The following is a 15,561-nucleotide window of genomic DNA, read 5'->3' as shown; positions in this document are numbered from 1 at the left end:
AAATTTAAGAAATGAAAAATTTAATTTTTTTTTCAAAATCTAAATATCCGAATCCGATCCGAAATAACCGAATCCGAACTAAAAATACCCGAACCCGACCCGAAGTATAGAAATACCCGAACGGGTTCTACACCTCTATACCGAAATACCCGAAAATCCAAAATACCCGACCCGAACCCGAACGGGTACCCGAACGCCCACCCCTACAGCAAATGATCCCTTTACCCGGGAAGCAACGAATAAAGCAAAGTTTCCACTTTTAGATTTAATTATTATTTTTGCTAATTTTTGTTGTCTTAACTCCATAAATGAACAACGAGAATATTCCAGATTTGAGGATTAGGTCTGGGCAAAATAATCAGAATCGAACCGAAATATTCGAAACCGAAACCAGACCAATAACCTCAAATACCCGAGTGATTCCTAATCCGAAATGAAAACCGAACGGGTATCCGAATATATAAAAATATTAATATATATATAACATAACTAAATATATATTTTTAATTTAAAATTTTATTAAAATTATCTAATAATAATTGAAGATAACTAAATTATTATAAAGTATCCGAACTATCCGAAAGTATCTGAAACTATCCGAATAGTTTTATCCGAAATATCCAAAGTAATCCAAAATATTCAAAATATTTATCTGAATCATCTTAATTATTTAAAATTTTACTCTAAATAACCGATATTTTATCCAAATTATCCAAACTATCTGAACCCGAACCAGATCCAAATGAGAACCAGATTTTTTCCGGGTATTTTTTGGTTTCTACATTTACTATCCGGACCGAACTGAACCGAACCCGAAACTATCCATAACGGATCAAACCGTCAAATATTAAATAGATCCTCTAGCTCCCTATCCGAAACTCGAACCGAACCGAACCGATACCCGAAATGTCCAGATCTATAGAGGGTTATACAAAATGGCATCGTTTCACATGTACAATTTGAGGGTGGTCTACACTGTCTGGAGTTAGCAGAAGTGTGGCCCAGTGGCCAGTAATATTCATTAAAGAAAGCGAAAGGCCCGTCTTGACACCGACACCTTTTCTCGTTGACGACCCTCATATCGTCTCTACATTCTAAAAGCACAAACCCTATCGTTTATTTCTATATAAAACGACGCTCATTCCTCGGTTCTATTTAACGAACGACAGGGCGTTCAAACCTCCGTCTTCCTCGAGAAGCTTCACTCAAAACTACAGAGAATAAAAAGCTCCTAATCAGTGTTAGGGCTCCAAAACCCCCGCCATTTTTTCTCCTTCGCCGTAACCCTAAATGACGTCTACTGCGGCGGACGGGAAGGCTGCGTCCCAAAACGACGCTTGTGCATCTCCGTCGATGAACTCCAAGGACTTCATAGTCTCCGTCGCTGCTAACATCGCCTCGCAGCCGCTTCAGAACTACGACTCGAACGTCTGGGGCGTCCTCACCGCAATTTCGAACAACGCTCGCAAACGCCGCCAGGTTAGTGTGATTGATTCCTCTTTTTTTAAAAAAGTTTGAATTTTGATTTTGTGGTTTTAGGGAATAAACATACTTTTGAATTCTGATGAGCATTGCTTCGGGAGGTTGCCGAGTCACGCGAGCTATCAGGTTGAGTCGAATGCTATAAGTGGGAATCACTGTAAGATTCATCGTAAGATTGTCACAGGCGGTGATGCGTCTGTCTTCTTGGAAGACACTAGGTTAGTGAACGAACTCCTCTTCTTCTGCTTTATAGGTTAGTGAACTAAAGATTTAATCTTTTTTTTGTGTGTGTGTGTGTGTTCGTCTCTCTTTGGTGTAGCACAAATGGTACGTTTCTCAATTGGGAGAGAGTGAAGAAGAAAGGTCCTGAAGTCAGGGTTCAGCATGGTGACATTATATCTTTTGCTACTCCTCCTGACCATGGTAACTTACATTTCTCTATCTCAAGCATTCTCAAGTTATAACAAACACTTGACAGCTGCATTTTTTTTATTTCTTTTCAGAGAAGGCCTTTGCATTTGTATACCGCGAAATACTTGGAAACAATCCTGCGGTTTCCTCCATGAGTAGAAAAAGAAAAGCAGGTACCACGGTCCAGGGTCCAGGCCTTTTTTTTTGTTCCGAACTTGCTATTCGTATAGACTTAGGAATGGCACGTATTGGGAGACTTTTTCACCATTGTATAGCGCGTGTTTTCTTACTTTTGATCTGTGTTTTTTTCTGCTGTGAAGAGGATATAGCTTGTGAAATTAAGAGGCCGAAGGGGATAGGCATTGGTGGTCCTGATGGTCCAATCTCTTTGGATGATTTTAAGAGCCTACAGAGATCAAACACAGTATGTTCATCTTCTATTGAGGCGTCCGTTATTAGGTGTTGGTGTTTGTATAAACCGTGATGTCATTATAACGCAACTTTGTGTCAACGATTAAATGGTGTACGCAGGAACTGAGGAAACAGTTAGAAGCACAAGTGCTTACCGTTGACACTCTGCGTAATGAGTCCCGGGCTATTGTGGAGCTGCATGAAAGTGTATGTTTGTGTTTTTCTTTGAATTTGTGATATGGCGGGCGGTGTTTTTTAAGGTTTAAATGTTGTTACAGAAGATAAAAACTATGGTATGATCTTCAAGTGATTGGTGGATTATTTAAGTATCTGTACTAATATTTCTTTGCATTCTGCAGGAAATAAAACAGATGAAAGAATCCGTAGCAAAATCGTTTCATAATGAACTGGCTGAGCTGCGTGAGCTAATTGATACTAGGCAAAAAGAACTGGCGCAGGTCAACAAAGTATCAGCTGAACAGAAGCATTCCATAGATGACCTTGGCGAGAGACTAAGCGGTTCTTTGCAATCTCTCAGTGAAGCAAATGAAATAATTAAAAGGTAAATAAAGTGTTTTCTCCTGGTTGATCGTTTGATAAACTCTTTCCATCATCATATGGTTTCTGTATATTGATCTTTCTGGAATATTTTATGTGGCTATGCGTTTATAAGCCTGAGCATTGCAAATATGTAGCCCCATGATAGCTTCAACTGTTCCTTTCAGTCAAAAGGCAACTATAGATGAACTGAAGACAGGGCTGGATGAAGAGAGAAGTCAAAGAAAAGAGGAACGAGAAACTGCCGCTGCTGAAATAAAAGCTGCGATACATAAATGCCAAATTGAGGCTCAGGAAGAATTGAACAGATTTTCTGATGTTGCTATGAGACACGAGAGGGAACAACAAGAAGTAATCAACAAAATGAAGGTATGAATTGAGACTTGCTGTGTGAATTAACTCCTCTTTATTATTATGGCCTCAGAATAAGACTGTTTACTTGACAAATATTCAGGAGACAGAGAAAGAAAGGTCCACCCAAGTGGAAACTTTGATGTCAAAATTGGTATGTTTGGTAGTAAATTCTACAGAAAACTTGAACTCCTTTCTCCACTTTTTTTTTGTCATTTGAGAAGTGTGTTGGTGTTTTATAGGAAGATACGAGGCAGAAGCTGGTCTACTCGGACAATAGAAACCGTCAGCTAGAAGCTCAACTTTCCGAGGAGCAGCTTGCTTCTGCTAATGCACAAAAAGTACAAAACCTGAATGCAATTTCACTCTTATTTTGCATAGTTCTCTTCTCTCTGTTTCTTTCTGTATTAACGGTTGCCGAAAATATCCTATTTTGAACAGAAAATGGAAGAACTAGACCTGGAAATAAAAAGACTGCAAAAGGATCTGGAGAACGAAAAGGTAAGAATGGAAATAGATTTATCTACCTCAATTCTTTTTTCACAGTTTAAAATCAGCGACATGCTTCTGTTTCCGACCTCTGCCCCCTGTTATAGAATATGATAATATGCTGTTTTAGAGAACGTGTACATGTAGCTAGAGATTTGTAAGGTTGACTCCATGAAATTATATGTTTAAGCTGAGACTTTCTTTGTTTCGTTAGCAGGCAGCCCGAGAAGAAGCATGGGCAAAAGTGTCTGCCTTAGAACTAGAGATAAGTGCTGCTCTTCGAGATCTTGACGTTGAAAGACAGAGACACCGTGGTGCTAGAGAAAGAATCATGCTCCGGTAAGATATTTACACGCATCGTGATATTTACTTTAGGCCTCAACTTTTTCTGTATATGATTGGTTGGATAACCTACATTATGGTAGATCTTCAAACGTCAATGGTAAAAAATTTAACGCATGCATGCTCCTTTATTCACTTGTAAGTTTATGTTTAGTGCTGCTGTACTGTTTTTATGCTCGTCTAGATTTCCTGGTAAGAAGTTAGTTTCTTGTCGACTGTGTTGCCTTAAACTATTAACATGCATTGTTACGCAAGTTTGATTAGTCTGATTTATTGACACGTGGAATCTTCATGCAGTGAAACTCAATTACGGGCATTTTATTCTACGACTGAGGAGATTTCGGCTCTGTTTGCAAAGCAGCAGGAACAGCTGAAGAACATGCAGAGAACTCTAGAAGATGAGGAAAATTGCGACAATATTTCATTAGATATTGATCTTAATCCAGTGAACAGAAGCCTCATCAGAGGTAATAATACTCGGGAAGATGTGAGAGCAACGAACTGTGCTGCCAAGGCAAGCTCCTCCACATCAGGGCAAAGGTCTGAAAGAAACGAAGTCGTTGATACGTCCTGCGAAGATGCGGATGCTACTCAGAAGCACGACTGTGAAATCATGAGTCAGGAAGGCCAAAACACCCAAGAAGCTGATTATGCAAGCTCCGATAAAGTCTCCAAGGGTGGATTTGGCTCCGACATAGGCGTTGTTAGTACAGCACCCACTTCGGGAACAGACCCTGTAGGAACAGAGCAAGTTGACGAAACTCAGAGTCCAGGAAATGATCATCTGAGGAAGTCAGTCATCTCAGCTGGTGACACAATGCAAATAGACTTTGAAACTCAGGTTCGTGAAGGTGATCAGAATGATGAAGCTGCTCTCTTGTTAAGGAACAACCCCTTGAACGATGGAAGAGATACGCAAGAGACAGAGGGAGTAGTCACTGTAAGAACGTCAGATCTTTTAGCTTCTGAAGTTGCTGGGAGTTGGGCTTATAGCACAGCTCCTTCTGTAGATGGAGAAAACGAAGCCGAAAGAAGTAGAGAGGATGAAGAGAGTCAGACTCAAAGAATCAAGGAAGTGGCCACTCAAGTAGGCGAGAGTCAAACTAAATCGACAGTTCCTGAGGTCCTGGACACTACAAGGAAAGCTGACGCTGAGCAAGTCGCTGTTGAGGAGACAGTGGGGATCATTGAACAGGGAAAAATAAATCATGATAATGGTTCTTCCGACTCTGAGACAGTGAGTTGTTCTGATACAGATGATGATGACCATGGGAAGGAGAAACTTGGTCCTGTCTCAGACTCGGACACAGAGGGTTCTGATATGAATGATGACAAGAGAGTGGATCCGGATAGTGAAGGAACCCATGAAGCTGATGGGGATCAAAAAGACGTGGACAACATGGACGAAGACGATAAAGATACTTAGCAACAAGATCTTGCTCTCGGTTTCACATATTCGTTAACTTTCACTCTCTTTGCCAAATCCATCCTTGTTTTCGTACTCGTGGGGCTCATTTTTCGTTTAATTTCGTACATTAGAAGTAAGTTTGTGTAGATAGGGCATGGCAAATGGTAAGGTTGTAACATGGGACTTGTAATTTACGTGGGAACGTGAATCTAAACGAATTGATTCAATTTTTTTTTTGTGAAATGTCTATATCAGGACAAAGTTTCTTTATAATGTAATGCAATGATAGCACCGATGGAACGAAGGGGAAAGGAGATGGCTAAGCTAGAGATGGGGCTAACAATATAGACAGATGAAGAAAGAACCAAGTCAGAGGAATCATCAATTGATAAGCTGAAAGTTAAAAAAAGAGAGGTGTTGATAGTGAGGATTGAGGAGAAGAGGAGAATCTTCTTTTACTAAAATTTCCATCATTATGAAAGCAGTAACTTACTTAAAAAAGATGGCTATATATAAACAATAATGGTAGAGATGATAGTGATGATAATAATGGAGTATAACAAAATGATAACAAGTTTTGAAGACTTTGTAGTGAAGCGTGGATGGGGAGGCGGTTTCATTTCGGTGTTGACTATCTCCTCCAGTTCCATTGATTCTCTCTTATTACTTAATTTGTCTTTGCATTTCGAGTTTCAAATTGAAATATCAATACAAGAAATGAGTACATCTTTTTGTAGTGGTCCTCCTAGTCCTTTTCTGTCTTCTTTTTTTCTCCTTGTATATCATCAATACATGTAATGAGTAGAGTTTTTTTTGTCAATGTCTAGCTTGATATTCTTATTGAATATTATGAAATTTAGCTTTTTAGTGTTTCTTTTTTTTCTTATTTTTAACTAGGTTTTAGAGAATTTTGATATGGCTTATTTATAATTCGTTGGTGAAAAACTGAGAAATTATAGTTTGTAAAATAAGGAGTATTGATTGGGCCACTCCAAGGAAGGGGATTGGGCATATGTGCATGTGGAACTTGGGTTTGAGCATTAAAAAGAAAATAGCCCACAAAAATCAATATGCACAATGATGATGGTTGATGAATCTATCGTCGTCGAGTGGGGAACGGGTGTTAATACGGCAAATGGGTGTGATGATTATGAGAAGAAGAAGCCAAATCGGTGGTTTCGTTTTCTAAATTTAATGTGTTTTGGCTTTTGCTTCTACTCCTACTCGAGTACTCTCATGACTTTTTCCCCACTCACTACTACAACTACTACTACACAAGACAAAACATACATTTACATTTGTATGTGTTAAATAAAAGTCACTGCACCCGATTCGGTTGCATTCATTTCACACTTTTCTCCTCTTATTTCGATGTTTCAGAACCATTTTTTTAAACTCAAGCTCCCTACCTCACGTGACCCATCATGAACCATGATTCCCTCTTGTTACCTTTTTGCATTATCTTCCCTGTCAACTCATATGAGCTTTAGTCTCTTTTGGAACAGATTTAGTTAGGATTTTAATTATAAAAGAGAATGAAACATACTAGAGAATTGTATTAATTATAAGAGGATATAAGGAACTAAAGAAGATATACACGATTGCCTAACACATGTTGTAAGCAGAATCTATGTTATTATCGTAGAATGAATATTGTAATCTACGGGGAAAAAGAAAAGAAAAACAAATAGTGTAACTGGCGACCACAATGAGTTGGAGTAAATTAAATAAAACTTTAGAACGTAAGTCTTGTTGTGCATATTTAACGGTGATTAACCATCATTAGATATGACTTTCAATAGAGTTGAAAATTCTGGCTGGATCAACAATATCTACCTTGGAGGCTCTTGTACGTAATCTTTTTCCTTCGTGAAAAAGGCAAAAAAAATTGAGACAAAGACTTGATGATTAAAAAGGTTTGAAGTAAAGAGAAACAATTGTACTTCTGAGGAAGATCGAGGTTTTCACGTACTCTTAACCTTTTTGACTTCTTTGCCTCCCCAACTAATCATGATTTGACCCTTTTTCCAGTAAAAAAAATCTGCCAAATCGCTTCATAAAACTCAAGAACTATTATTAAAAATCAAAGATTAGTCACATAGATGATATAATAACCAGTTTATTGTTTAGTAAATGTGTAACGGTATTGAAGTAAAAGTAAGTGTGTAACGGTGAACATAATGTTGGAGCAAGAGTCGAGCCTGGTTTCGAATGTTGCTTTGGTGGTATTAACTTATAATTGTAATTGTCATGAGATTCATAAATTCCATTCTTATCTGATAAATATTTGCTTGTACTAGTGATTTATATTCACTAAAAAAAATAATATATATATATATATATACTATATATGGAAACAATAGTTGTTAATGTACGAATAACCAAATGATTCACAGATTTGACTAACTGTCACATAGACCCATCAACCATGTGATTAAGTTGACAAAACATGCAAACAAACAAATCAATAACAAAAGTTGAATAGTTTGTTTAGTCGTGTGTACCTATTAACGGTGAGTTTGAGCTTTTTAGGAAACATCCTAAATTCTTCTAAATAGTACAATTAACTAATCAATCAGTCTAAAATAATTAAAAAATATATATATAGTAGAGATGGAGACTATTTTTGTTTACTTGTTCTTCTTCATTGCATCTTCAGAAAAAATTTCAACTTCATCTTCTCCCTGTCCCTTTGTAATCATGATTCTTCTTTTGCCATCATTACCTTCAAAAGAAGCCTCTCTCTCTCTCTTCTCTCTCCAAAAAAATGCAAAAAACTTTCATCTATATAACGCCTCTATATCCATCTCTCCAGCTACCCAAACACTTCTCACTTCTTCTTGTCTCTCTCTCTTGAATCTCCAAAGATGTGTTTGAGTTCTTCACAACCATTCTCAGACACACCCACGAAATTAGTTTTGTACCTCAAAACACAAACCCACGTTCGTATCCCTCGCCTATCCAGGTTTCGATCTCCATCATCACACACTATCTATAATTGACTCTATAATGAAGTCACTACTGTGTTTACGTGCTTTATTCTTTAATTTTCCAGGAGGAGAAGGATGTGGAGGAAAGAAAAAGAGATGGAGATGAAAAATATAAGGCTTTACATGGAGAACCAATACATCATACAAGAGAATGAGAAACTCAAGAAGAAAGCTCTTCTTCTTCACCAAGAAAACAAAGCTCTCTTCTCTCAGCTTCAGACCAAAAAAGTGTCACATGTTCCATAAACAAAAACCTTACCATCATCAACAACAAGCACCAAGATCATATCCTTCTGCTTCTTCTTTAGTGAGTCAATAATAATAAAAATCTAAGGGCTCTAAACACACACCAGGTCCTATTATCTAAGTGGGTCTTATAAGTTAGAATCAAGGGTTTAGTGTCATTGGGGTATACATCTAATTTATTTGTTTCTTTTTTAATAGTTTCATCTCCTTGTTATCTTTTTAGTCTTTTTAGTATATGTTTATTCATCTTTTTAATATATGTAATCTCCGCATGTGTGTTCTTTTGTTAATGGTTAATCTACCTTTTAGCTATTTTTTTCTGTTGGTTTCTAATTTGCTACTCTCTACTCAACATGTCAATCTTACCAAAGAGCGTATGGCTAGAAGAGTAACCGGTAGTATTCAAAGATGGACCAAGATATCAAAGTCATGCCATTTCAACCAATAGAACCAAACAAGCGTGCCGTTTCTAACCAACAGTTTTAAAACAGAGTAAAAGTATATTCCCTCTGTTTCTTATAGACATTTTTTAGAAAAAAAAAATTGTTTCAAAAAAATAAATTTTTTACATTTTCAAAACATTAATTAATAAAAAATTGTACTTTTTAAAAAGTACAATTGTGTTTAATAAAATCTCATTGGTTAAAAATTATTGAGAATAGTTAATTAAGAAAAACAATGTATTGAAAAATACAATTTTAAATGTTTTCTTAATAAGTGTGAGAAAACTATAACATAGATCTTTTAAGAACAGAGAGAATATATCATAAGTTCATAACAAACAGAGACCAGAACATATGATGAAATCATTCAAATGAGTTTCATTCATCAGCTACATAAACCAAAAAGTATAAAACCATCTCTTCCTTCTTCATTAAATACCAAACAAAACAACCAAAAGATTCAAGAAAGTACTAGTATAATATGCTTAATATCGACCAATAAGGATAAAGTCATCATCATCAAGAGCCTGAACATCCCTCTCACCAACAAAATGCTCCCTCCCAATCTCCTCCACCATCCTCACAAACTCAACCCTCTTAGCCAAAGGCAACGGAACATACGGCAACCTAAAAACGGGCCTCGCCACACCGAGCTGGGCCAAAGCAGTGTTGAGCCCAATCGGGTTCGGCTCCCGGAACAGCCACCCCATCAACGGCCTCAGCTTCTCGTTCAACTCCGAGTCCTTCCCTTCAAACATCAGCTTCCTCATCAAACCAGGAACCAAGTTACTCGTAACCGATATAACCCCCGTCGCTCCATAGTCCCACCTCGAGTCATGACACTCGTCATCGTTCCCGCTCCACACAGAAACCCCATTCTCCGTATACTCCTGGACCCTCTCGTTCCCAACGCACTCCTTCACGCCAGCTAAACTAGCACTCCTAGAAAGCTCGAAAACGACACGTGGCGGTATGTCCTGCCCGGTTCGACCGGGGACGTTGTAGATAATCGTGGGTCCCATGTGGAGAACCGACTGAAAATGTGATATCATTCCGTCTATAGATGTTTTGCCGTAGTAAGGGTTGATGTGGAGGGCGGCGTGCATCCCGACGGCGAAGCCTTGCTCGGTGGCGTGGATGGCTTCTCTGGTGGAGTTGCTTCCCGTGTTGCCGATGACTTTGATGCTTGCGCCGAAGCAGTTGACGGTGTGGCCTATGAGCATGATGTGCTCGTCCCAGCTCATGAGCTGTCCTTCGCCGGTCGTGCCGCCGACGATGACGCCTTGAGCGCCGTTTTGGATTTGGATGTTGATGAGGTCGTCGTAGGCTTCGAGGTCGAATCTCCCGTCGGGGAGGTAAGGCGTTTTGATGGCTGTGATGAGTCGTAGGGCTTTTATGTCATCTGTATTGGTCCTGGCATTAGCACGAAAACAAACTTTATAGATTCATCTAAAAAAGTCTTTGGCTCCGAATGGTAACATCCGTCTCACACCGCACCGCAGTTAACAGTAACAAAAATCTCTATATATACTATATATCTATACGTTTTTATAATTGTCAGAACCGCACCGCAGTCAAACCGCTTTGTCCGCTCAATCCGCTGTTACCATTCGAAGCCTTTATTTATTTATTTATCAGACAGACCTGTTTTTGACCTCTAAGCTGCGCATAGGGAGGTGGAAGTTTGGTACCACAGCTGCTATTGGAGAGATCCATTTCGAGCTCTTTCTGTGTTATGAGCAACATGATAGATAGAACAAGAGGTGTTTAAGGTCGTAATGTCTAGTAATTAATCTAAATGACTGGGCTTTATAGTCTTAACGCAAAAAACGTTACCTATATGCAAATGTATTAGAATATATATAAGAGGAGAAGAGAAGGAAACCTCTTGTAGGCCTGGAATGGCTTAGGACAGGGGAAGTGTAGAGCAGAGTCCATAGAACACAAGCCGTAACCTTTCAAAGCAGCCATCTCACAGTAACAAAATTCACCTAACGTCAAATTATAAAATCGGAACTCAATTCTCAGAACAAAGTGAAGCGTTGACGGAGATGTGAAGCGATAGAGAGAATCGTTGGACGGAGATGTGAAGCGATAGAGAGGCTTATGAGCATAATGACGATAGAGATTCCGATAAGGAGGAGGAAGCGGCGGTAGAGATGGACGGAGGATGAAGAACTAGAGACGGGGGATTATATTCAGACAAAGAGCCTTCGTAGGGTTTTGTTTTGTCTCTCTCGAGAGAGCTTCTGCGATATTGCCACGTGGAGATTGAGTCATCGACACGTACAAAGATTAGTATGGACTAACTTTTTGTCTTAGCAGCCTTCTGGAATGGAGTACTTTTTAGATCAAAACAATGGTTTATAATTTTGATTAATGTATTATGCATATAATTAAGCTCATGCAATGCACGTTCATGTACATTCGGTCCATCGTGGCTGCTCCTCACAAGTAACAATATAGTTTTCTTAAAGTCAATTGTGTTTTTTGGTCTATAATACTAGTGTCTATTGTCTAATAATAACACACATTAAGATTCTGTAATCAAAGACTTTTGAAATGTTTAACACTACTAACCTCTATCCAGTAAGAGCGTTAAGAAAACAGAACACTCCCTTATGAGCCCATTATAGGCCCAATAAATTATGGCCTAACCGAGTCAAAGATTAATAGGCCCAACTTAAAGTTTGGAAACCTGAATCTTATTCGTTTACAACGTTACGGAAAGAAAAATAAAAACGGAGTCTAGTTTTTTTGTAAATTATCAGTGAATGATCTGGTTCATAACTCATAAGCACTACTAACAATGACCACATTCGTTGATAAACAACTGTTAATGTTCAATCAAGAAATACGAATCCGAACATAACTAATATGTCTAATAAATAATATATCGAATTGGAGATAGACCCACTTCAGTTATAGTGGATTTATTTTGGGTTTTGTATATAGTGTAATCATTGAACTTGAAAGTCAAACAATCTATTTTATGTGTAACTCATAATGCCGACAAAAATTTGAAGTTTAGCATGTAAGAGAGTTTAAAATATACATATATATATAATTTGGATATAAATTTTAAAACAACACTAAAAATTATATGCTTCAGTACATTAACCATTACTGAAAAACTAAATATTAATTGTAGAGATTAACACATAGATTGTGATAAAATTTCAAAAAATATGATAATACTATTTAATGCATAGTTGTATCATGAACTAACATATGATGATGGTCAAAGAGGTTTGGAATTTTTTTTGTCTCCGTTTCTCTAAAATAAGGATTCTATTGTGGTTTGTCCACTTATTTAGGGAACATATGAAGGTTTACTAAATTAATAGATAAAAAATAGAACGACGCCTATTTACGATGTAAGAGAGTTTAGAATACATAAATACAAATATAAAATATGGTTATAAATTTTAAAACAACAATAAAAATTATAAGTTTCAGTATATTAACCATTTACCGAAAAACTAAATATTTTATAGTGGTTAATACATAGATTTTGAAAAAAAAATCATAAAATATGACAATATTGTTTTAATGCATAGTTGTATCATGAAATAATATATGATGATGGTCAGAGAGGTTTGAAACTTTCTTTTCTCTTCTTTTCTTTAAAACATCGATTTTATTGTGGTTTGTCGTTTGATATAGGGAGCATATGAAGTTCTACTAAATTAATTGATAAAAAAATAGAACGACCCCCATTTACCATGTAAGATAGTTTAGAATACATTAATAAAAATATAGAATGTGGTTAGAAATTTGAAAACAACACTTCAAATTATAGGCTTTAGTAGATTAACCATTTACCGGAAAACTGCATATTTTGTAGTGGATAACACATAGATTTTGAGAAAAATTTAAAAAATATGACAATATTGTTTTAGTGCCTAGTTGTATCATAAAATAACATATGATGATGGTCAGAGAGGTTTGAAACCTTTTTTCTATTATTTTCTCTAAAATAGCGATTTTATTGTGGTTTGTCAACTGATTTAGGGCGCATATGAAGTTTTACTAAATTAATTGATAAAAAAATAGAATGATGCCTATGTACCATAAAAGAAACTTTAAAATACATTAATACAAAAGTATAATATGGTAAGAAAATTAAAAACAACCCTAACAATTATAGGCTTCAGTATATTAACCATTTACCGAAAAACTGAATATTTTGTAGGGGTTAACACATAGATTCTGAAAAAAATTCAAAAAATATGACAATATTGTTTTAATGCATAGTTGTATCATGAATTAAGATATGATGATGATCAAAGAGGTTTGCAATCTTTGTTGTCTCAGTTTCTCTAGAATAGAGATTTTATTGTGGTTTATCCACTAATTTAGGAAGCATCTAAAGTTTTACTAAATTAATTGATAAAAAATAGAATGACGCCCATTTACCATGTAAAAGAACTTAGAATACATTAACAAATGTAGAATATGATTAGAAATTAACACTAAAAACTATAGATTTCAGTATATTAACCATTTACCAAAAAACTGAATATTAATTGTAGGGATTAACACATAGATTGTGAGAGAAATTTAAAAAATATGATAATATTATTTAATGCATAGTTGTATCTAACATATGATGATGGTCAGAGAGGTTTGGAACTTTTGTTATCTCTTTTTCTCTAGAATATGGATTATATTGTGGTTTGTCCACTGATTTGGAGAGCATATGAAGTTTTACAAAATTAATAGATAAAAAATAGAACGTCGCCTATTTACGATGTAAGAGAGTTTAGAATACATAAATACAAATATAGAATGTGGTTAGAAATTTTAAAACAACACTTAAAATTATAGGCTTCAGTATATTAACCATTTACCGAATTGAATATTTTATAGTGGTTAATACATAGATTTTGAAAAAAAATTCAAAAAATATGACAATATTGTTTTAATACATAGTTGTATCATGAAATAATATATGATGATGGTTAGAGAGGTTTGGAACTTTTTTTCCTCTTATTTTCTCTAAAACATCGATTTTATTGTGGTTTGTCCAATGATATATGGAGCATATGAAGTTTTACTAAATTAATTATAAAAAAATATAACGACGCCCATTTACCATGTAAGAGAGTTTAGAATACATTAATAAAAATATAGAATGTGGTTAGAAATCTTAAAACAACACTTCAAATTATAGGTTTTAATAGATTAACCATTTATCGAAAAACTGAATATTTTGTAATGGTTAACACATAGATTTTGAAAAAAAAATAAAAAATATGACAATATTGGTTTAGTACATAGTTGTATCATCAAATAACATATGATGATGGTCAGAGAGGTTTGAAACCTTTTCTCTATTCTTTTCTCTAAAATAGCGAATTTATTATGGTTTGTCAACTGATTTAGGGAGCATATGAAGTTCTACTAAATTAATTGATAAAAAATAGAATGATGCCCATGTACCATGAAAGAGACTTTTAAATATATTAATAAAAAATTATAATGTGGTAAGAAAATTAAAAACAACCTTAAAAATTATAGACTTCAGTATATTAACCATTTACCGAAAAACTGAATATTTTGTAAGTGTTAACACATAGATTTTAAGAAAAATTCTAAAAATATGACAATATTATTTTAATGCATAGTTGTATCATGAAATAATATATGATGATGATCAGAGATGTTTGGAACTTTTTTTCTCTTTTTTTCTCTAAAACATTGATTTTATTGTGGTTTATCCACTGATATAGGGAGCATATGAAGTTTTACTAAATTAATTGATAAAAAATAGAATGACGCTCATTTACAATGTAAGAGAGTTTAGAATAAATTAATACAAATATAGAATGTGGTTATAAATTGTAAAACAACACTTAAAATTATAGGTTTTAGTAGATTAACCATTTACTGAAAACTGAATATTTTGTAATGGTTAACATATAAATTTTGAGAAAAAATTAAACAAATATGGAAATATTGTTTTAGTGCATAGTTGTATCATCAAATAACATATGATGATGGTCAGAGAGGTTTGAAACCTTTTTTCTATTATTTTCTCTAAAATAGCGATTTTATTGTGGTTTGTCAAGTGATTTATGGAGCACATGAAGTTTTACTAAATTAATTGATAAAAAAATAGAATAATGCCCATGTACCATGAAAGAGACTTTAAAATACATTAATACAAAAGTATAATGTGGTAAGAAAATTAAAAATAACCCTAAAAATTATAGGCTTCAGTATATTAACCATTTACCGAAAAACTGAATATTTTGTAGGGGTTAACACATAGATTTTGAAAAAATCAAAAAATATGATAATATTATTTAATGCAAAATTGTCTCATGAACAACATATGATGATGGTCAGAGAGGTTTGTAACCTTTTTTGTCTCTGTTTCTCTAGAATATAGATTTTATTATAGTTTGTCCACTAATTGAGAGAG

The 15,561-nt window shown here is 35.3% G+C and overlaps 3 protein-coding genes across 4 annotated transcripts; 2 read left to right on the top strand and 1 right to left on the bottom strand.

Moving 5' to 3' along the window:
* Window positions 1-345: 345 nt before the first annotated feature.
* On the top strand, window positions 346-9,003 carry LOC103866896 (protein lava lamp). Of its 2 annotated transcripts, none has more exons than XM_009144896.3 (14): window positions 346-1,479; window positions 1,540-1,700; window positions 1,802-1,905; window positions 1,986-2,066; window positions 2,214-2,317; window positions 2,425-2,511; window positions 2,664-2,866; window positions 3,030-3,231; window positions 3,317-3,367; window positions 3,456-3,554; window positions 3,655-3,714; window positions 3,917-4,041; window positions 4,342-8,417; window positions 8,508-9,003. In XM_009144896.3, exons 1-13 carry the CDS (start codon window positions 1,291-1,293, stop codon window positions 5,468-5,470), a joined length of 2,595 nt encoding a protein of 864 aa, XP_009143144.1. In that variant the 5' UTR covers window positions 346-1,290; the 3' UTR covers window positions 5,471-8,417; window positions 8,508-9,003. The 2 variants fall into 2 exon arrangements, with proteins under 2 accessions (XP_009143144.1, XP_009143145.1); XM_009144897.3 differs by having other exon boundaries at window positions 348-1,479; window positions 3,920-4,041; window positions 8,508-9,000.
* Window positions 8,296-8,997, top strand: LOC103866895 (protein LITTLE ZIPPER 1). Its single transcript, XM_009144895.3, has 2 exons — window positions 8,296-8,417; window positions 8,508-8,997. The coding sequence occupies exons 1-2, from the start codon at window positions 8,320-8,322 to the stop codon at window positions 8,686-8,688; spliced, it is 279 nt and encodes a 92-aa protein (XP_009143143.1). The 5' UTR covers window positions 8,296-8,319; the 3' UTR covers window positions 8,689-8,997.
* Window positions 9,004-9,414: 411 nt separating the features above from the next.
* Window positions 9,415-12,639, bottom strand: LOC103866894 (4-hydroxy-tetrahydrodipicolinate synthase 2, chloroplastic). Its single transcript, XM_009144894.3, has 3 exons — window positions 11,017-12,639; window positions 10,776-10,859; window positions 9,415-10,544 (listed from the first exon to the last, which is right to left on the bottom strand). The coding sequence occupies exons 1-3, from the start codon at window positions 11,100-11,102 to the stop codon at window positions 9,617-9,619; spliced, it is 1,098 nt and encodes a 365-aa protein (XP_009143142.1). The 5' UTR covers window positions 11,103-12,639; the 3' UTR covers window positions 9,415-9,616.
* Window positions 12,640-15,561: the final 2,922 nt, after the last annotated feature.

Source organism: Brassica rapa, chromosome A05, assembly GCF_000309985.2.
Source record: "Brassica rapa cultivar Chiifu-401-42 chromosome A05, CAAS_Brap_v3.01, whole genome shotgun sequence".
In the NCBI taxonomy this organism is placed as follows: domain Eukaryota; kingdom Viridiplantae; phylum Streptophyta; class Magnoliopsida; order Brassicales; family Brassicaceae; genus Brassica; species Brassica rapa.
Note: the sequence above shows the minus strand (reverse complement) of the source record. Positions and strands in the feature narration are given on the sequence as shown.